The following is a 21,474-nucleotide window of genomic DNA, read 5'->3' as shown; positions in this document are numbered from 1 at the left end:
GCGTCTTCTTCGACGCTCGATCCGAAACTTCTACCCAGTATGCCGCCAACTGCTGGAGTGCGTCAATGCCTATATGTATTCTATATATATGCTACCAACTGTGAGCTTTGCTCATATCAAGCCACGTAGGGGTCTAAATATATAATATAAACTAGCTTATATTATTTATATCTCTATTTAACTATAGGGGTTAGTATATATATATATATATATATATATATATAGTATAGCTATATTTATATAGCTATACCTAGCTTATAGTTACGGTTATAATTAGCCACAGCTTATAATTACTACCTCTTTTTATATTATACGTCTTTATATATCTTTTTTAAAAACTATAAACCGAAAGTAATAAATAAAAATAAAAATTATAAACTTCTAAACTTTATAAACCTTAATAATACTACTTTAATACCCTTTTTAATATATACTTAACTACTTATAAAATATTTTATTTATTATTATAATACTTAATAAAATACTTTACGTTATTAATTATATTACTCTTATATTTTTTAATTACTTTTATAATAAGGAACTAGCTAAGCGTACTTAGTCTATTAGCCTTATTAAATTTTTAAAACAGTCTCTTAACGTACTATATTTTTATAAATTTATTACGGTAGATGCGTACCTTGGACTTTTCGTTATCGTTAGATTCGGTAGTGTCCACTATTCCTCCTAAGCTAATGTCTCCGTCAGAAGGTGCATCCTCTTGCTTAGAATAATAACAAAACATATATATTCATCCGGCTTCAGTTACCTTATATACGCCTACGAACAAATTCGAAATAGAGCAGGGTTGGAGAAAGCCTAGAGACAGTGATACCAGAGATGAATATATTAGAGACGGATATACTAGTACCTTTTAGTAGGTATGGGGAGAAAGGCTATATCTCAAGAAGGGGAACAATCGCAGACGTACTTTAAAAAGGTTGCCAGTCCCAGAAATTAATGGCTCCAGAGCCCGAATAGCACACGTGGATAATACATTCATATCAGACGCGGATATAGAGGGGCTCCGCATCGAGGGGCTAGTGTGACACCGAAGATGTATGCCGATACTTGGGACCCCAAACACGGATGAACTCTCGATTCATCCCTACCCGAGAGATGATGAATGATCTCATCTATCAACCTCCACACGGGATTAACGGAAAACAATCTGAACACTTCAGAGAGAATAGAGAGAATAGATGAACCGTCCCCCCCTCGAAACCCAAACAACAGGAGCCACCCGAGCTTTCAGACGGGCAGACATGATACGACAGTCAAAGATTCACGGTGATCACTTCCTCACCAGCCAGGATTGCAAGGCACTGGACGACTCTCAGATCCTCGGAAGCAAATCCACAAGTTGTTGGGCTTGCTCTCATCGCAAGCCTGAACAAGACGACCAGTGACCCGACTGGCGGGATCGGATGAAAGGTGCCGATTGGAGGTGGCATGGGACCTCGGGTATCTCCACAGGGACGAGTCTGCGCCGCAGACTCTACACACCAGGCACGTCACAAGAAGTTGGTTCCATATCAGAGCACATGTTCACTCATTGGTCCTAGTGCAACCCCACCAATCGAGCTCATCCACGAGACCCTGACTGATGGCCAGATAAACTACTAATAACAAATAAGGTGCCCGTGGGCTACCTGTGGGTGATGTGCCACCAAAACTGAAGTCCTTTTCCCTGAACATAAAATTCCGACCGCCTGTCCTTCAGGCTTTTCCGACCCACGCACGCCCATGTCCGTTGCTAGAAGCAGGTCGCTGAAGTAGTAGAGTAGGTATGTACACTTAACCGCGTGCCGCAGAACAACACAAACAAAAAGGCCGTCGGCCACCCGCCTTCATTTAGCGACCTGGGCCGTGAAGAGAGTTCTTCAACAACTCGTACATCTCATTGTCTCCGGGAGAGTAACTGTGGCCCGTCATGTTGAGAGAGCCATGTTGCTGCTGGTATGCTTGGTTGGAGGTGCTGGACCCGTTGCCGTAGTTGGCGGAAGTGGCACCTCTCGTCGCATAGCCTCCAGCGACATTGGCTGGCGTGAAAGAAGTGTTAGATCCCGAGCCAAACCCATACCAGTTGTGTTGGTCCGGCTGAGCTGATTGCTGTTGCGTCTGGTTTGCGTAAGATCCATACGATTGTGTCTGCTGCGGCTGCGACTGTGACTGCTGCTGTTGAGGCTGCTGATTTGCGTTCCGAGAGGACGATCTTGGCTGAGTGCTGTTCGCTGCTGAACTTCGCATGTTAAACGACTGCAGGGAGGACGACTGCTGCTGGTTCGTCGATGGCTGTTGAGCATATGTGTTTGCCGCGGCCGTGGTGTTGGTATTATTGTATGATTGCGTGTTGCGAGATTGTGACTGGCTGTTGTACAACTGTCCGGACCGCGCGTTGCCGCTGGATGTATGCGCAGTGGTGCCGGTCCTGTCGTAGTCATACGAAGGGTAAGTAGATGTTGTTGCAGATGTATTCTGTGCCGCATAAGGCTGGTAGGCGAGTCTTGCGGTGTCCAACTCTGTCGAGTTATTGCTCTGGCTGGAGTGCTTCGTATTGTAATTGTTATAGTTGCTCAAGGATTGGGTATCGTTGTAAGTTGCTGAGTCCATCGTCGCTGAAGTCGATGGTTGGACGGTACGATGGGACGGTGTTGCACGGGGTTCATTGACGGGAGTACGAGTGGAGGCTCTCTGTCCAGCTCGACTCTTAGTTCGGGCTGCTTGTACAGGGGCCTGGAATGGCGAGACCTGGGCCGGGGTGACTGTTTGCACTACTTGAGCTGCTTGCTGAGTCGGGGAAGGACGGTGTTGCCGTTGTTGCTGTGCAGCAACATGAGCCACAGCCTGTTGCGTGTTGCGATAGGATGTTTCCTGGGGAGCGACCGTGGTCGCAGCCGGCATCTGGGTCGAACTTCGCGGCCTGTGTTGCTTAGTCGTCATGGTAGGCGAAACTGTGTTCGCTGTCCGGGGAGGAGAAATGCTTTGCCAGTTTTGTGCGTAACTGGGAAGAGGAACAGGGCTTTCAGCCGTGGGCTGATGCGGCTGTCCTGGTCCGGATGGCAAACTGCGCCGTGAAGAAGTCCTCGTCGCTCTCGGGCTCTTAGCCGAGGGTTGGGAGTAATTGAGACTCGACATTGTGTCATTGCTGGCGGTTGTATAACTGTTCGCATCTGTACTCGGCTGAGTGTACGTTGCCGTGCCGGTAAGAGACGGTTGCGAAAAGCTCGTGGAGACTGCCTGCTGCTCTGCGTAAGTTGCGGTGGCAGAAGGCTCGGGGTATGATGAGACACCGTGTGACATGTTCATATCGTTGGAAGCGGAATGAGTATAGGTCATTTCGTTTGGCCCATCATTGAAGTAGTCCTGACTGGGAGCCTGCTGCGCAGGAGTGAGCATGTTGGCAACTGGCATGTTTGAAGTGTAGTCGATCGTCTCAATGTCGTCCGGTTCTTGTTCTTCAACTTCGATCTCAGGCTCCGCCGGTTCGGTCTCGGCTTCAACCTCGGCCTCGGCGTCGTCATCGTCCTCCTCGTCCTCCACTACATCTGCAGACTTTTCTTCCTTTTTCTTTGGTGGCATTTTATTAATCAGGGGATATTGGCATTCCACACCCTGCTCTTCACAAGAAGCGCACTCAGGCTTGGCGCGATCGCACTGGAACACATTAGTCTCTCTAACTAGACAGCTCAACGAAACAGATTCACGTACCTTGGCCTTTGCTCTTCTGCAAGCAATGCATCCACCCCTCGAAATCAGTTTCATCGGCGTGCCTGGGGGTGCCGGAATCAACTCCACTTCTACCGCGTCTTCAGCGGCCTTCGACTTTCGAGGCCGCTTCTTCTTCTTGCCTGAGGCTGGAGATTCCAATGTGGCAGTCGTGACAGCGGCCTGTTGTGCTGTTTCCTGCTGAGGCGTGGGTGACGCGCTGGTCGAGGACGCAGCGGCATCGTTGGGATGAACGATGCGGAGTCGCTCAGCACCATACTTGACCAGCATGGCAAGTGACTCTTTCTGAAGATCCGGAGATTGGTTGGCAAAGATACTGAACTGTTCCGTAGAAAGACTCTCGGGATCTAAGCCGCTGTCGCTGAGGAGTCTGATGGCGACCTCGCGGCGCCTAGCCGCTTCGCCGGGGGGCACATTCAGCACCGCATGTGAATGCACTCCACTTTGAACAGCGGCATCCGCCTTGGTCGGAACAGTGGTTGTTGCCTCGCCGTTGGTAGTGTCTCCAGCTGCTTGTGCGTCCTTTGCGGCTTCAGATTTCCTCTTCCTCTTCTTCGGCTGAACAGGCGTCCCATCTGGATTCAACGCCTCGCTCTTCCTCTTTCTCTTTGGCTTTGGCTCAACAGGCGTCCCGTCCGGATTCAATGCCTCACTCTTTCGCTTTCGCGGCGTTTTCGCCTTCTTGGACTTTTCCCCCGCGGGAATGAGAGGTGCTGGAGGTGCTGCCGGAGGAAGGGGTTTGAAGTGCTCGATCATCTCGCCCAAAGTCTTATGCAGAGGCGTGTGTTCGTACTTGACGTTGATGGTTCGGGTATTCTTTGAAAACGCAACGGTAAGCGTCCCGCGACAGTCGAAAGCTGGTCGGGCTATGTAGCTGTTAGCAGATAGAACATGCGCGCTCGAAGACGCAAAACCCTACCCTGCATTTCCGGCTCAAGCTCCTTCTGACTATACTCTCCTATGATAGTCTTATTTGGCGTCTTCTGATGTTGCCGGTTCCAAGTCACAAGAGAGTCTTTGCAGTTGTAGGTGAAGGACCACCCGTACTGGCCGCGCGAAACCTCTCTGACGACCCATGTGCTCTCATCCACCACAGAAAGAAGCCCAACAATATGCTTCGCCACGGCTCTCTGCATCACGGGGTTGTCGTGGGGCTGGCTGATGATGGTGTCGTAGGCGCGTATAATCTTGACGGTTTGACCTTCGACGACCTGAGTTCGGAGGCCGCTCAGCGCGGAGTCGATATTTTCCTGCGCATCGCTGTCGCCATCGCGAATGGCGAATTCGAGGGTAGAGGGCACTTCGAGTGTGACGGAAAGATGTTCGCATCGTGTGGGTGTCTTCTTTCGGTCGAGTTCGCGACGGAGTTGGGCGGGGATGTCATCGGGATGCGCAATTGACGGCTTATTCCTCGACGCGCTTCCGTATGAGGGCGCGAGGCCCAGCAGGGCCTCAGCCATGGTCGACTGAGGCTTCTGTCTTTGATCTCTATGGATCGACGCGGCAAGGCCGCAAAGTCGCGTTTTCGCAGTGGGCGATTGTTGGGTTGTGACGGAACAACGTTGGAGAGAACCGAGTGACGCTTTGGTTGGAGTCGTTGGCTGGTATAGAGGCTGGGGGCGCGAAAGCGCGGTTCCGCGTCCTTCAGAAGTGTGGCGGGGGGTTTCCCAGAGTGGAGAATGGGATGGGGTGCACGTAGCACCTCCAGCACTACTACTCGGACTTGGCTGCTGACCAATTAGCATTGGCGAAGCTTAAGGCACGGTTCCCGTAAACATACCTTTTCGTCGTCAGTCTCCATTTGGTGAGTAGCTCCGATAGCAGTTGCCAACAACGGAGTATCTCCTGATACCGCCGCCATTTTTATGATGCTGCGGCCAAGGGCGAGTGAAGTGGCTCGTGGAACCTTTTTCTCTTTTTTCTTGCTAGAGCTATTGGAAGAGCAAAAATTGACAGACGACGGAAAGGTGACCGTGGAAGAAAGGTTGGGGTGCTTGAGAATATGGAGGCGCGAAAGCCTCACGTTGGTGATGCGAGAAGAATAGTGTAAATGGCAGGTCGCCAAGTGGGGGAAAAGTAGGTAAGTAGGCAGAAAGCCTGACACTCGCAAGTCGAAGTTGAAGTCATTCAGGAAAGTTCTCTGTGGATAAGGGAGCCTGAATAATCGTACAGCCTCATCAACGAGGCTTCGACAATCCAGTAATTATTCATATCCCACTCCTTCCTCGAGGCACCTACCACTGAGGCAATAAGCACCTGACCTTCTAGACAAGAAGTGATTCGACGCACACACACCTCCCTCAGAAGAAACATCGGCCTGGATGCATCGTTCGTCTCTGTTACCTGGATCTTGCCGCCTCATTATCAACTCAATACCGTGCGATCATAAGCCTTGTCAAGGATATGTGTATGACAGATTTGGCCATGAGTGTATTCATATCAGTTATCTCAATCATGCTACGTAATTTCACTAGCAAGGCAGGCGGAAGCAGACGAGTGGGATTATAAAATTCTCATTTGTGACTACATAAAAAAGGGCCAATACCGAGTAGGCATTGAGTTATTAGAGAGAGCTCATACTCCCAAGGGTATCAATGGTATACAAGTGACAGGTAAAGCACGAGCTTTAGTAATAAATCTTCTCGTCCCAGATGGGAGGTCTGGCGCCCTCAGAATCCCAAACAAGCTTGTTCTTCTCATCCAACGTGCAGCCCTCATCGGTGATAGGGATAATCTTGCTAGTCTGAGCAATCTCGTACTTGGAAACACCGGCGGCGTCCTCAGGAATCCAGAGAAGAGGAGGCAGGCTTGAGACTGAAGGTGGGTAGTAGGCGTTATCCTGAATGTTGCCAGGGTACATCTCGTCAATCTGTGTGGGGTCATGGGGAACAAGGTTGCGAAGGTGAAGATAGTCGGCAAAGATCCACGGCTTGAGGAAGCGGGTAATAATGTTACCGCCCTTCTCAACAACATTCTCGTCACCTCCAGGGGCGAACTTCTTGATGTTGGGGATCTTCTTCATGAAGCCGCTCGAATCGCCGTTCTGCTCCTCAGAAACGCCTCTGCCGGAATCCTTGCGGTCGATGCCCTCAATGTCGGCACTCAGCGACTCTTCCTCGACCTGCAGGGATCTGGGAAGAGTGTACAAGAGAGGGTCCAAGACACTGTTCAGAGTGAGGTGGAAGAGGATGGAGAAGATGAGGAAGACGATCATGAGGACAAGGGGTCCAAAAGCCTTCGACACGGAAAACAGACCCACAAGGCAGATCTCTGCCAGGTAGACACCAGCAAAGAGCTGCTTGAGGGCGCGGGGGTACAAGAGACCCTTGGTGTCAATCTTGGTGTCCGTGACGAACAGAATGTTGTAACGGTAAGAAAGATAGAACAAGCCAATGCCAATGGTGGAGAAGAACAGCATCAGAGGAGCGATAAGAGCGTAGGTGATGCCTGGTTAAAGTTAGCAAGAAAACTAGGATTGAGATGGAAGTGCAGGAACTTACTGATGACAGCAATGGTAGTGTAAACAGGGAGGACGCTTCCCCACGAGATAGCAGCAAGAGTGGACCACTTGTTGTACAAAGCTCTGGGCGTATTGGTGAGGAACTTCAGAATGGCCACGAAGATGGCAAATGCAACCACCTGGGTCAAAACACCGGTGGCGAGGGTAACACCCTGGAGGATGAAGTAGCTGACGTAGAAGCTGGAGGATTTGGGAATTGCCGTGGACAGGGTGCTGAAGATGGAGCCCGGGTTGTTTGAAATTGCCTGAATGGTCGCTACAGCAGACGAGGAGACAGTCGTAATAAGAAAGACCTGAATGAGCTGGAACCAGTAGTACGCGTTCTGGGTGAAAAGCTCGACGCGGGAGTTGGAAGGCTCGCCAGAAAGCTTGGCGCAAAGACGCATGATAACCGGCACCAAGGACATGAGCACAGCCAGAGCCACACTGGGGAGGAGGCCAGAAACGACGCCCATGATGACGTCGGGGATCTTGTCGAGCCACGTAAGGAAGGAAACCTTCTTGAGATACGAGACTTGGGAGATAATTCCGACCACTGTGACGGGAATAGCCCAGAAAATTATAAGTGCGCTGATGAAGGCAATAACGGCATAGCGACGGATAACGCGCTGCCACCAAGATACTCTGAGAGACTTCCAGATGACCTCAGTAGGCTGGATACCAATGTACTTGGGCGTCATCTGAAGAGCTTGGTGATGAGTGGTAACCTGGTAAGCAGCCTGGGCGTCGGATTGAGTGTAGAACTCTGCGAACACAGCCGGAACTTTCTTGGCCTTTCCAGCACGGTAGTCGGCTTGAGCGGCATCGACGGCGGGAATAAGGCGCTGGAGCTCGGAACGGCACCATTCAATGGTATCAACCTTCTTTCCAATGAGGCCCAGGAGACCAAGGCGGTGAGTAGGGCGCTTCTTCTGGGGGATCCAACGAGCAGCGGCATCGGAAGCGCCAGCCTCGGTGTCTTGAGCCGAGGGAGTTTTCTCAGGAGCACCACCCTTCTTGGCAGCCTTGAGACGAGCGGCATTTGCCAACTTGATGAGCTTCACCTGGGCCTTTTCGAGCTTCATGGCGACCTTGTCACGCTCCTCAACGAGATCGTCCAACTTCTCGGTGTCGCCAGTGATCCAAACTCTCTTGATCGAGTCGCTGAAGAGTTTCTTGAACTTGGCTTCATCAAGGTACTCGTCGGGGACTGATACGAAAAGGACAGTGCGAGACGAGATTCGCTTAGAATAGGTGGGCGAAAGCAGGAAAGCCTGACGCAAGTTGATGTAGAAGATGCACTCGCGCATGATCATGTACATGACGAAGCCATAGAATAGCCAGCCAATGAGAGCATGTGCGTACAGGCGGTTGAGTCCAGAGGAGGATGCGACGTCGATGTTGCTGTAGGTCAAGATGTCGAGCTGCTTGGCGGTGCCTCCGCCGGTAGCATTGACGGGGAAGAGGACCGGCCATGTCATAACAAGGCCGACCAGGCAGATGGTGGCACAGATGCGGAGGAATCGAAGGAAGAGATAGGAATCGAGAGACTGGTGCTTGAGGGCGTAGACATCAGGTATCTTCCAAAAGTGACTAAACCAGTTGAACAAGCCACTGGGCAGACTTGGTGATCGCTCGCTGTGAGGCAGTCAGGATTTGAGACTCATCAAGACACAAGAATTCCCACGCACCTCTCACGCAAACTGCCAAGATAAGTTCTCGGGGCATAAAACCGCCTTTGGCTGCGGCGAAGGATCAAGAAGATGACGAGGTAGACGCCAGCAATGGGAGCGCAGACGGCTAGAGTACTGACGAGGCCTGAAATGGAGCTGCCCGAGGTATCGTCGAGAGCCTCGCCGCGGTTGGACTGGCCGCCTTCGGCATCGCCAAGACCCGACATGATGGCGTCTAGGCGAATTGAGACGCCTGGTGGTCGTTTTGGTTGTTGGTGTTTGTGTGTGTGCTGGGACAAAGTTGAGTCGAGAGAGAAGACGCGAGGTCAAATACGGTGGGGGTCCCTGGGGCCAAGTCGGGTATTAAACAGGGAAGGGTATCGAGGGTCGTGTGCGGTCGTGGAGAGACTCAGACAGGCGAAGGGCCGTGGACACTGGAGTCTGAACCTGAGCAGTGGGTGGGAAGAGAAGAGAAGGTCAAGGGACAGGGGGTTAAAAAAGAAGCAGTGGAAGGGGGGAAGGGTGGGGGATGATATGTGTGGTGCGCGTTGTTGAAAAACCGGGAGTTGGGAAATGAGACGATGGGTTCGTAGCTTGTCAGGATGCTGGGATGGGCCAGGCCGAGCGTCGATCAGTTACACAAGCGACGAGGTGCCCAGAGCTCTGAGGTAACTGATTGCGCGCTGGTGAGGTGAGGTAGTGCGGTGCGCTTGCGGGCGATAGTTTGCTATGGTCTGGCCTTCTGGTGGTGCGGTGTGCTGCTGCTTTGGATACTTGGTGCAAAGCTGCAAAGGGGGTACGTCGAACCGCAAGAGAAGAGCAGAGCAGAGCAGAAGAAGCAAATAGGTAGTGACGTGACCGTAAAGTGATGGTAGCTTGGGGGAAATTGGGCGCGTCTCCCAATGTCTCAGTCCCGTTGTGCTGAAAGGAGGTGACGCCACAAGACAGCACTAGGGGTAGCGTTAGTCTATCTTTTCGTGCCCCCTTCTATTGCCTATGATTGCCGCTGTTGCTGTCACGACTGTTGCGCCAGCTCAAGTCGAGTCTAGTGTAGCTAGAAGGATGGAGATGGGGGAGTAGAGCATGGAGGGTTTCTGGGGATGAGAGAAGGAATTGTCGATCGAGCCGAGGGAGCTTACCTTCGATGAAGCGATGAAGGGCTGCAGGCAGGAAAGAGGTTGGTCACGACGCAATAACAAGCAGATCTTGGTGGAGAATGATGGGCAGACCGACAGATGGATGGAGTCGTTGATAAAGTCTGTGGCAGGAAGTGATGCACGAGTCGTAATGCCTCTTCACTATCGAATGTCTGCAGTCCGATGTCTCTATCTGGACAATGTAATCCGAAAGTTTGAGATGAATTATAATACATACCCTTGGTCCGATGAGGGGTTGTCGTCGTCCCTTATTCTTATTTTCAAAGGGTCCTCTCTCTTCTCAAACAGGCCCTCCCACCGACCAGGAAGGAGGCACACAGAGACGAAGCATGAGAGGGAGGCCACCGATAGATTCAAATCGAGAATCCCAGTTCGGCGTGGCCTAGAACGGGTTGTCACCCATTCCACACTGGTATGCCGCTGGTGCACGACACACACCAGCTGAAGACAGCTACATTGGGCCCTCCTCTTGGACCACCGTCAGCAGTGAAGGCCGACTGGGTACTGCTTGTTCATGCAATCGAGTAAAGCCTCACCTCACATGCAAAGATTGCTCCCTCACAGTGCCGGGACAGATCGTGTTGGTGGCGCGGGCAAGGGGAAACGAGGCGCGGAGGTGGTGTGTTCCAGGTTGAGCTGTCGGCAGAGCCACCGTCTCAATGGACGCTGGACGCGCCGCAGGGTTTGGAGTAGCTAGCAAAATGCCAGCCAATGCCAACTATGACGCAGACACGCAGCGCCAATCCACCTCGACCAAGCCCGTGCAACTTGCAAGTGCATTGTCTTCTCTGAGTGCACACCAGCACTACAGGTAGGGAGAAGTACTGCACTACTGCGTAAGCGTGGTAAGAAACATACACAGTAGGAGTGAGTCCCTTCGTCCAGACAGGGGCTAGCTCAATGTGAATGTGCCATTTTGGAGGCAGGAAGAGGTGAAACCAAACCTGCAAACCTGCACCTTCCCAACTTCTGGCCCCACTTCCATCTCAAAGTTGGGCATGGAAAGTTGGATCCCCTGGCAGCTTCCTGGTGTCGATGCGCCTGCCATCCTGGGAACGGAAACGCACCTACCACAAGGTGGGTCCCTTTACAGCCTATCGACAATTCCTGGCCACTCGAGGTGAAGTGGGTCGGCTGAACACTGCATGCGACGCTTCTTGATTGGCCGACGTCTTTCTAACTGGAAACCATCTCTCACGATTCAACGATGCCGTTGCCGGTTTGTGGGCACTGCCAAATCTTTTTTGCTTACTTTTTGATTAAATCTTTTTTTCTTCTCAAGCTAGGTACCGTATTCTTCAAATTCTGTAGCCAACTCGAGGGTCTAGATTGCCCTCCAGTAACAAAAGTCTGCAAAGTATGAATACCTACACAGTCGTGGTTTTGGCTCCCTCCCGTCTGCACCTTCCCTCCGTGACCTCCAGAGGCTCAGACACCATCAAGGTCCGTTCATTCTGACGCACCCAAACATTCGTCGCTTGTCTTGGGATGCGTTCATCTCTTTGACTTCAAACGGTCTGCAGAGTATGGTCTTCACTCTAATCCTTACAAGTCGCATTTCCTCCTTCTTCCTCTCTACCGCTACCGACCTGTCCTGATTCACGCGGCTCACTACCCGGAAACACCGTGGTCCACCAGCCCTGCCGTCCGCCGGCAGCGTCGCAGCCAACAAATGAAACCCTCGGCAGACACCCAAAGTGCGCTGGCTGAGATTCCCGGTTTTCACCACTTAAAATCTCGACTTTTATCCTTCCCGCTGCAGGGCTCGTCGCGGTTTTACAGGGTCTCCGGCCAATTGCTGCGGGCGGTGCCACATCAAACCCCATCAAACTGGCCTTCAGACGGCCAACTCTTGAATATTCAGACCTCCATTTTATCATCCTTCACGGCATCTTCCCCGACCACCGCCAATTCTTCCTCGAAAGTTCTTGGCCCTTTCCAACGTTTGAAGCTTTTGTTTTTTACCCGGCGAGACGGCGAGCGGCACGAGTAACGGCAGCCACCCGGCACCAAACCTACCGAGTGACATCAACGTGCTTGGCTTGGCTTCCTCGGCCGAGTGAGCGACGTACCTACCAGAAAATACCCCAATTCCGCCTGCCCACTGACGCAATGCCCTCATGTTTGTCCATGCTATCGACAAGCTACGCACAATCCAGCATCCACTTCCGCGCGGCTCTTGCGCATCCCGTTCGAAAACGTCGATAACATGACAGCCCTCAAGATACCCCAGAATAGACGGCTTACACACCGGCCGGCTGGGCAGCCCTTCGTAGGCGTCATCGAAAATGCCATGCCCGTATGGACTTTGGCATTCGCGCACCTCCAAATCGCTATAGCTCTGTGACCCAACGCACCGGTGGTCTTGGAAGTCGGGGCACGGAGACGAAGGATGAATGATGGGATCTGTGCCACTTACCGTCTCTCGAGTCTCGACGAATGCTGCCAATTTCCTGCTCTGGAACGCTTCGCTGGACGCCCACCCATGTTTTCTTCCCTAGCGCCGATGGTCGCCCACCCCAAACCGCATCCGGACGTCCTATCAACCTACATCGGCGCTACTCTACCAGAAAATCTCAAATCCTCCACAGTTTGACACCCGTCCCCATGCTACCATTGACAGACCATCTCCTCTAGGATCCCTGCTCGGCTGACGAAGGAAATTGTGTCTCCGGGAGAAACGCTCATGGTGGACCAGCGGCCAGTCGAGCCCAGGGCCGGTGAGCCACAACACCACGAGAGACAAAGCCGCACCGCCTGAGAATCAAGACAATCCACCAGCCACTACTGTAACATTATATCTACGTACACTGTACTCCGTACTCTGTACAACGTTTGACGACAGTAGCCGCCCGTGGCCCTCTTAACACGGCCTACTGCCGGTTGCATCGTTCCGAGACATCTTTATTTGTTTCCAGCTTGCGCGCCAAACGGCCAAGGACGCGCATTCTGGAATGCCACGACGCCGATGACAGGTAGGCAATGCCGCCAACAATGCGGCATCGTCCCTGGCCGAAGAGTGATCAGCCCGATCAAGGCAATCTGCAGTCCTCAGCATCATCTGCATGTTTACAACTCATCAGCCTGCATAGCTGGACATTACTGCACCTCTTGCAGGTTCGCTTCCCACGTGCGCACCCGCAAGCTGACCGGCCGCATTTCGACCGGCCCAGGCCCCCATACCGCACTCGACCCCTTCATCAAACATCCCGGACGACTTCGCCTCAATTCCAGACCTCTCCGTTGAGAAATGAGAAACGCCAACCTAGGCGGCCGTTCTAAACTCTATTTGAAGGCTCCGTTCGGGACTACGCCCGATAAACAACCATTGGCGATACTGCTAAGCAGCAGGAAAGCAAGCACACTTGCCGATGACCGGATAAGACGAACTTCAGCCTGGTTTTTAGACTCATGACTACGCTTAGAGCCGGTCCAGCTAGTGCTGCCTGAACGAAGCTATCCAGAGGCCGTGGACTGCACATGGCTTTACAGTTCCGATCCCTTCGACACTTTCAGATATGTGGTCTGATCTAAAATACACTCTCCCATATTGCTGAAGTGACGAGGCTTGTCTTTCCGGAGCAAGAGTACATTACATGCCTTGCTACTGAATCTTAAAGTATGCATGTGCCTAAGGGCGCCAACATTTGGGCATCTCGATCTGAGGACGATGGTCACGTTGCTCCAAGATGTCATTGTCTAGGTGTTGTTGCCTGGCTTTTCAACGAAGTCGGTTGAAGTTTCATGGTTCATTTTCTCAGTTCTTATTGCTCATCCTTGCTCAGACATTGTGGACAAGTGACGATCTTGTAACAAAAGAAGGATGCCGCCTTCCCCTAGATTAGAGGATGATAAAGGCTGTCGTCTCAGACAAGACATCACCTCCATACTCTGACAATGAAGGAAAGTCGCATTCATATGCCATGAATGGGAGCTATCATTGTTCCCGACTTAGACCAACATGAAAACCAAGCGCAGCTATTGTTTGTCTGATCAATGTTGAGCTTGCCATTGGAAACCTTTCCATAGTCTCTTTGTTCCAATAATTCCATCAGGTGCCACCACTATGAAAAGCCCATTCCTTCCAATCGACAGCATTGATAATAACTCAATGCCTCAAAGATGGCCCTTACCGGTATCGTCACGTTGTTCAACCTTTCATCTCATCAGCTGGCTTTCCCACTGCACACCGGAGTTTCTCTTGAGATTTACACTTGACCAAACTTCTCATCATGGCCTCCTCCCAAGCTCGCCTGCCAAAGACACCATATGCCGACGCCTACCAGTCTCGCTACATTGAGGAGATCCTTTGCCTAGGTGGCGGGAATGAAGACGCTCCACACGGTCCATATGCCGAGATGGATACCGAACTTCTGGGTCACGTCAACTGCAGCTATCTCTCGACACATGGACACGCGCCTACGCTGCTCGCCCTCAAGCAACACGCGCAAGCGCTGACCATCCTGATTGCCCAGCTCGTGCCGACATCTCAGTACGCCGAGGTGGACAATGAGAACAACAACGAGGGCCGCATCCAAAAGTCGTTTAGAGACAACGAGGCCTTTGACTGGCTCAACGACTTGCAGAAACCATACACAAACGAAGACGAGTGGCACAACAAGCCCCTGACCGACCTCATGAACCTGATCCAGCACGAGTCCGACACCCAGGGCACCGTCCACCACTGCCCCCTTCACGAATTCAACGAAGACAAGGACAAGCGGACCAAGCCCCGCCCCTACGCCACGCACACCGCTCTGGCCTCCCACGCAAACGAGTGTCTCGAGATGCTGGACCACGAGTACGGCGCCACGGGCGGCCTCCTCTCCCTCCTCCCGACCAACGAGGACCGCGACTCGGACGAGATGGCCGCCGTGCGCAATAGTCTCCTCGGCCAGTGGCTCCTCTACACCCAGCACCTCGTGGCGCGCATGCACGACCTCGAGCTCGGCTACGCCAACGCGCTCGACGTCACCGCGGGCGAGGCCGCCGTGCCGATGCAGATGCTCTCGAGGATGGGGCCGGACGCCGCCTCCGGCCGCGAGGTGGCGTATCCGCAGGATAAATGGATCCTCGCCAACGCGGGCGACGACGTGTTTGACTTTTTGCACCGCGTGCTGGACAGGCAGGAGGCGCAGATTGAGCAGAAGAGGGAGGTGTGGGCGGCGAACGGGACGCATGGGGAGCGCATGTGGAACGAGCAGCGAGGCGGGGATCTCTATGCCCGCGGGCTGGTGTTCTACGACGTCAAGACGAGGTATTACAGGCTGGCGGGCAAGGGGAGCAAGAGCACCATCTTCGTGCTGCCGGCGCACGGGGAGCACCCGGCCGTGCAGCAGACGCGGCGGCTGGAGGTGACGCCGACGGTGGTGTCGGTGGTGGCGCCGAAGTGGCCTGCGCGGGTGTCGGACTGGGAGAGCAAGTACAAGAACCAGCTGGACGAGGCGACGCGGATGGGGATTCAGAATCACCGGTTGACTAGTGCGGGCGAGGCGATGAAGGAGCACAATGAGATGTTGGCGACGGAGCTCGATAAGGCGAGATTCATGAACGAGCAGTTTGAGAAGTACTACGGGCGGTCCGAGGTGGCGGAGGGGCCGAGGATGTTGGAGAGGGCGGTGTCGATCTTGCAGAGGGACGTCAAGGATAAGGCGGATGAGATTACGGGGCTGTTGAATATGGTGAGGGAGGTGAGGGATAAGTTGCCGAATCAGTTTGCGGGGTTGTTTGATGATTTGTTGGAGTTGAGTGAGGAGGAGGAGGAGGAGGTTACTGCTGATGCGGGTGGCGAGGCGGCTGAGGAAGATGTGGTTTGACTGATGTTTGGGTGGTAAAGTGTGTAGATGAATACATGGACGGGGTTGTACAAGTATGGAGTTTGATAGATGGTGTTTTCTTGAATAAGTGGTGATGCAGAGGTAAGGTGACCTCGATGAGCATCATGTTACTCAAAGGTCCGCCAGTTGCCACATGAATGAGAACCCTTTTTTGTTTTTCACCAAGGTAGGTAAGGTACCAACGATACTTTAGGCCTGATTTCTCTTAAGTTGACCAGAGCTGGTTGGATTTTGGGAGAGCCAACGCTTTGAGAACGTCTCTTTGAGCAAAATGAATTTTCTTGTGAAATAAATATAGCTATGAAAACTCAACCTAGAAGAGCAGCATGAGTAATGGTGATGCGAAGGGAAGATCAAGTACTTCAGATATAGAGTTGTCAAATATTATGAGCAGCAGTAGGGATAGTCATGGAAGCTCAGCTAAAAAGAGCGGCAGAAGCAGTAGCAGCAGAAGCATTAGTAGTGATAGTGATACTGAGGGAAGGTAAGTATACGCAGGACCTCCAGATGTAATGAGAGGCAGATAATGTTGTCACCCAGTTGAGTGTCTAGGTGACGCGGAGATAGGACCGAGATGCAAAAGTCGCGCAATCTGGAGGCTGGAGGTTGGACGGAAATGTCTTCTGTTTTTGCGGTAGTGTAGCTTCAGATGAGTTACCTTAGCCTGGTTGATGAGGCAATGTAAGACAGATGGACGCACGTAAGGGGGACCCTTGCATGATTCATACAACCACTTATATGCATTGTCACGTTGAACATGTGATTTATTAACTTTTCCATTCAAACCGGACTCATGTGGCCATATTGCTGCAAGTGACAATAGTTCCACCGAGCATCGACAGAAAGATTGAAACAGACACTCGAGAGATAAAACCGTCCGTCGGTCGTTCGCGAATCACCGATGGCCCCCCCGTCGAACAAAGAACGGCAGCAGGGATGTACAATACACCTAGTCCCGATTGGGGATGGCGCACATCAGTCAGCAGGGGTCCTCCGTAGCCGAGACCCTCCCACCCAGCGGGGCGTTGCCCCAGACGACGGTCTGACAGTCTGCGCTGCCGCCGCCAAAACAAAACCCTCCAAAGCTTGGAAACACTCACACGCACTCACTCACGCACCCAGCGCACTTCCTACTTGCAGGCAACCCTTGACCGGTCTAGCATCCTCGATCGGAGCCGACCTGCCCGCGGGTTCCTCATGATGCCATACCGCGGACACTAATTGGCCCATCTGCCTATCATCCATCGGTGCTAAGCCTGCGGCGCAGATTGAAGACTTGGTTCTAGGCTTCCTAACCAACCCCTCTTTTCCCGCTCATCCTTGGCTCTCGGATTTCCCAAGTGCGCGGCCCTTTGATAGACGTTCGTTCGGGTCTTGTAGGCGACTCGCTCACACGGCTCGCTGCCTTTCAGCCTTCGTCTCCCTCCCACCGGTGCCAGTCAACCGCCGCGGCGCGCCGCCAAAACGACCCCTCCTCCGTTGCCCCCCTGCACATCGAAACCGTTCGATTTGTTGACATCTTGCTTTTTTGTCCTTCTCCCTTAGTGTACAGAAACCTACCCTTGTCCAGACTGCATCTGCACCCGCAAACCAGGCCACACCCCAACCCCTCGATTTGCTCGTCATCCAGATTAATTCCCATCGCCCTTGTCCGGGGTGTTCGTCTTTCTCCATCTCTGGTCATCCTGACCCAGCTCTGGCCTCCTCTTTCCCGCATGCCCCGTGCTTTTCCTTCCTCTATTCTTTCCCTGCCTATCACTTTTTTTTTCGGTTCGTCGACGTATTCCTCAAGGCCCATTTTCCGACCCGGCTAGCTAGTTGAGAGTGTCGAAGCGAGAAGGAGTGACGAAGGAAGAAGAAAAGAGGGAATGCCGGCCTACTGAGGAATCATCCGTTCTAGAACCTGGATCTCTTCCCGACTTCACATCGCATCAACATTTGAGAGGACAACGACGATCAACCAGAGTGCGCAGAAGAGAGGGGGGGCAAAAGAACATGAATTGACCACCGCTCAGCGGTTGGCGTATACGAATACACAAAACCGGACCGCAAACGACGATCCTTTACGGAACGATCATGACCGCAACGGCCGGCCGGTGGGCCTTGTCGGGGCCAGAAGCAGCTATCCGCAAGACGACGACCTACGCCGCCGCGGCGCTGCTCTTCACTTCCCTGGTCTCGGCGCAACAAACGTTCCCATACGTTCCGACGACAATCTTGCTCTCCTCCGCCTTGCCGGGATCATCAGGCAATAACAGCAACCATGGCCTCGCATACATCTTTCACCAGGGTAGTTCCGGCGTCGAGCTCCTGTCGGTGAACGCCTCTGCTACCGTCGACGGCGCTGCCAGCCTGCAGACGATATCGACGAGCTTGCCGTTCCTCGACGATGCGACCAAGACGACGGCTTTCCTCCCCACTATGGCGGACAATGGGACCATTGTGGTTCAGGCGGGGGATTGCAAGACGGCGGAGGGCTACGATATCTGGACATATACTCCAGGGGCGGCATCAGGGTCTTCGAGCTCTTCAGGATCCTGGTACAAGACTTCAGCAACACTACCTAGCAGCGCGGACTCGGACGCAGGTCCGTATGCCCTTGGTGCAGGTATCAGCTTCTCGTCGACCCTCGCGCCGAGCATGTCCGAACCTGTACTGTACTCATTCGGCGGCATGTGTCTGGCGCCGACAACGGACGAATCTACATGGCAAGGAAACGGGACATATACGAAAGCCATGTTGAGAGTGGCTCCTTCAGACTCTGTGGCTTCGGGGTACTCAGCCAGCTTCATCTCTGGCAAGGGTCCCGCCTACGCCGAGGCGGGGTTCTCCTTCACGCCTCTGAGCCCGTCAATCTCAAACCGGTCCGGCATCGTCACGCAACAGAACCGCTACGTTTTGCTCGGCGGCCACACCCAGCAGGCCTTTATCAACATGAGCTCCGCCGCCATTTGGAACCTGCCAGAGGAGTCGTGGAACTTTGCGACAGTCAGCGCCACGCGCGTCGGAAGCAGCGAGCTCGCGGTCAAGAACGTCGAGAAGCGCGCGGCGACACAGGTGGAGAGCCGGTCCGGGCACACAGCGGTGCTGAACGAAGATGGGACTGCGCTCATTATTCTGGGCGGCTGGGTTGGCAGTGTATCTCAAGCTGCTTCTCCGCAGCTTGCGCTTCTCAAGATGGGTGATACGTACGGAGACTGGACGTGGTCGATTCCATCTCAGCAACCGGATGGTGGCATATATGGCCACGGGGCGGCGATTTTGCCTGGCAATGTAATGATGGTTTACGGAGGATACGAAATCACGACTTCAGGATCCAAGGCGAAGAGACAGTCAAGCGGGACCGGGCTAAGGTTTCTGAACATGACTTCTATGGCATGGAGTTCGAGCTACACGAACCCAAATCATGCGACATCGTCGAGTGGATCCAATAGCTCCACCGGAAACGACAACATCAAGAAGATTGGACTGGGTGTCGGCCTCGGCGTTGGGCTTGCCGCAGTTCTCGGCGCCTTTTTGGTTTACTATTGTTACAAGAGACATTTGAGGAAGAAGAAGGAGATGAGAGAGGAGACGGTGAGGTCTCTAGCGCAAGATGCGACGCGATTTCTGCATCCAGAAGACGACATGATGGAGCGGGATGGCGGATCGGCATACCCCTGGACGAGCCATTCTTGGTACACGGGAGGTCACGATCCTTACGAGACGATCGACAGATCGCTCGGCTACGAATCGTTGAGGACAGGCCATGGTCCGGGCAACAACCAAGGTGTATATCAACAGCCGCCCGGTTTGCTCATTCCGCGCAAACCCATACCTCGCGCGGCAAGAGGCGCATACCAACCAGCAGCGAATCTCACCACGCCAGGCCACATCCACCCAATCTACGAAGCAGATGAAGATGACCCCGAGCACGTCAACAGAAGGAAGGATCAGGAGCCCGCGACACCTACCACACCGGGGCACGCCGACCCGTTCATGACACCGACGGGTTCCGTCCCGATCTTGACCCCCGGCAACCGCAACTCCATGACGCCCAGTCCAGAGGCCCTCCTGCGCCGCAACACTGAGGTGCAGGACTGGCAGTCGGATATCGACGCTACAGAAGCCCTCCTGGCTCGAATGCCCTCGCGCCGCAATAGCCGCGTCTCCCCAACACGGCGCGCGTCTATGCGTTCGGCGCGGTCCATGGCAGATGACGAGCGGACGGCCAGCAACGTCTCCGAGTCGGCGCGGAGTGCCATCAGCGTACCCACGCGCTCGGCGTCTGCGAGACGAAATAGTACAGGACCGAATAACCTGACCATCATCACCGATAACCGGGTTGGCACCTCTTCGTCGTCAAGCAGCAGCGGGCACACATACTCCACCGCCAAGACAACCTTCAACGCCCTGCAAGCCGAGGGTCCCTCGCTGCTCCTCCAAGGCCAGCGACCACGCAACGAGCACGACGACGACGAAGAGGACTTTGTACACATCCCCAGCAGCCCCAGCAAGCACAAGCCCCGTCGATCACTCGGGTGGCTCGGCAGTCTCCGGCGCGTCTTCAGCAGCGGCGTCAACAACAACTCGTCCGACTCGAGCGATCACGAGAGCCCGCGGCGGTTATCCCTCGACCAAGTCAGCTCGGACTACGAGCCGCGGCTGGTCGGGCTATCCGGGATCGGCGGCGCCGAGCTCCTGCGCAGGAAGCAGGGCCGGCACGACTGGGACATTGACCAGAAGTCGCTCGACGAGTGGGATATCGAAAAGGCGATTGAGCAGCGGCTGGTGCAGGTCATGTTCACGGTGCCCAAGGAGCGGCTGCGGGTCGTCAACGCCGAGATTGAAAAGGAGGAGGAGGCGATCCTCGTGGACCCGGACAAGGACGAGATGGAGGGGCTCGACGGGGCGGATCTGGAGAAGAGGGCTCTCGCGGAGGAGTATAGGGATAAGGGCAAGGGCAAGGAGATTGCTCTCGACGACGACGACGAAGATGACCTGGGATCCCGGAATAGGGGCGTGTATGCGCGGAGACCCGAGTCGCCGAGCACGGGGTCGCCGGTGCGCGGACGGAGGTTACTCCACCTCCCCCCGCCAAAGGACGACTCTGGGGAGTCTTCTCATGGTCACGACCACCCGCTGCCGAGCCGGGAAGACTCTGCGGAGCCCCGGCCGTCGCTGACGCTTCGTACGGCCGAGGTCGTGAGCGTGGCGAGGCCGAGGACGAGGGTGCTCGAGATGGTGGAGAGCTTCGAGTCGAGGAGCAGGGAGACCAGTCCGTCGCTCGGCTAGGTGCCGGGCGATGATCACAAAGGACGTGGGGACTTTACCCTGTTTGACTCGTTTTCTGCCGTCGGACCTGCTGCTGCTGCGTTGCCGGAGTCTGGATCGGGTACTTCCGATGTCTGATTAGACGGACCATGGGGGCCTCTGTTGGTCGTGAATCAGTCGGGGCCTTTGTCTTTTTTTGTCCCGCTGGTCTAAAGCGTATCTGCGTTGGGAGTTTCTCGAGGCGTTTTGGGTTTTTGCTGGATATCAACCGCCGTTCGTTCCAAGGAATCTAGGAGGGAGAAGGGGGGGCCCCCAGTCATCTGACCTGT

The 21,474-nt window shown here is 53.8% G+C and overlaps 6 protein-coding genes across 6 annotated transcripts; 3 read left to right on the top strand and 3 right to left on the bottom strand.

Moving 5' to 3' along the window:
- Positions 1–1,851: 1,851 nt before the first annotated feature.
- CCOS01_05032 (uncharacterized protein) lies at positions 1,852–5,587 on the bottom strand (the record flags this gene model as incomplete). The annotated part of the gene is made up of 4 exons (XM_060453213.1): positions 1,852–3,654; positions 3,709–4,592; positions 4,646–5,339; positions 5,507–5,587. The coding sequence occupies 4 exons, from the start codon at positions 5,585–5,587 to the stop codon at positions 1,852–1,854; spliced, it is 3,462 nt and encodes a 1,153-aa protein (XP_060317171.1).
- A 765-nt stretch (positions 5,588–6,352) lies between these two features.
- On the bottom strand, positions 6,353–9,125 carry CCOS01_05031 (uncharacterized protein; the record flags this gene model as incomplete). Its single annotated transcript, XM_060453212.1, has 3 exons — positions 6,353–7,173; positions 7,227–8,863; positions 8,917–9,125. The coding sequence occupies 3 exons, from the start codon at positions 9,123–9,125 to the stop codon at positions 6,353–6,355; spliced, it is 2,667 nt and encodes an 888-aa protein (XP_060317170.1).
- A 408-nt stretch (positions 9,126–9,533) lies between these two features.
- CCOS01_05030 (uncharacterized protein) lies at positions 9,534–10,270 on the bottom strand (the record flags this gene model as incomplete). The annotated part of the gene is made up of 2 exons (XM_060453211.1): positions 9,534–9,849; positions 10,038–10,270. 2 exons carry the CDS (start codon positions 10,268–10,270, stop codon positions 9,534–9,536), a joined length of 549 nt encoding a protein of 182 aa, XP_060317169.1.
- A 486-nt stretch (positions 10,271–10,756) lies between these two features.
- Positions 10,757–12,048, top strand: CCOS01_05029 (uncharacterized protein; the record flags this gene model as incomplete). The annotated part of the gene is made up of 4 exons (XM_060453210.1): positions 10,757–10,866; positions 11,035–11,132; positions 11,377–11,498; positions 11,581–12,048. The coding sequence occupies 4 exons, from the start codon at positions 10,757–10,759 to the stop codon at positions 12,046–12,048; spliced, it is 798 nt and encodes a 265-aa protein (XP_060317168.1).
- Positions 12,049–14,287: 2,239 nt separating this feature from the next.
- On the top strand, positions 14,288–15,871 carry CCOS01_05028 (uncharacterized protein; the record flags this gene model as incomplete). Its single annotated transcript, XM_060453209.1, has 1 exon — positions 14,288–15,871. The coding sequence occupies one exon, from the start codon at positions 14,288–14,290 to the stop codon at positions 15,869–15,871; it is 1,584 nt and encodes a 527-aa protein (XP_060317167.1).
- A 2,097-nt stretch (positions 15,872–17,968) lies between these two features.
- Positions 17,969–21,166, top strand: CCOS01_05027 (uncharacterized protein; the record flags this gene model as incomplete). The annotated part of the gene is made up of 1 exon (XM_060453208.1): positions 17,969–21,166. One exon carries the CDS (start codon positions 17,969–17,971, stop codon positions 21,164–21,166), a length of 3,198 nt encoding a protein of 1,065 aa, XP_060317166.1.
- Between the last annotated feature and the right edge of the window lie 308 nt (positions 21,167–21,474).

Source organism: Colletotrichum costaricense (assembly GCF_030867565.1).
Source record: "Colletotrichum costaricense strain IMI 309622 chromosome Unknown Scaffold_4.1, whole genome shotgun sequence".
Classification (NCBI taxonomy): domain Eukaryota; kingdom Fungi; phylum Ascomycota; class Sordariomycetes; order Glomerellales; family Glomerellaceae; genus Colletotrichum; species Colletotrichum costaricense.
This window is presented reverse-complemented; position numbering and strand designations above follow the sequence as displayed.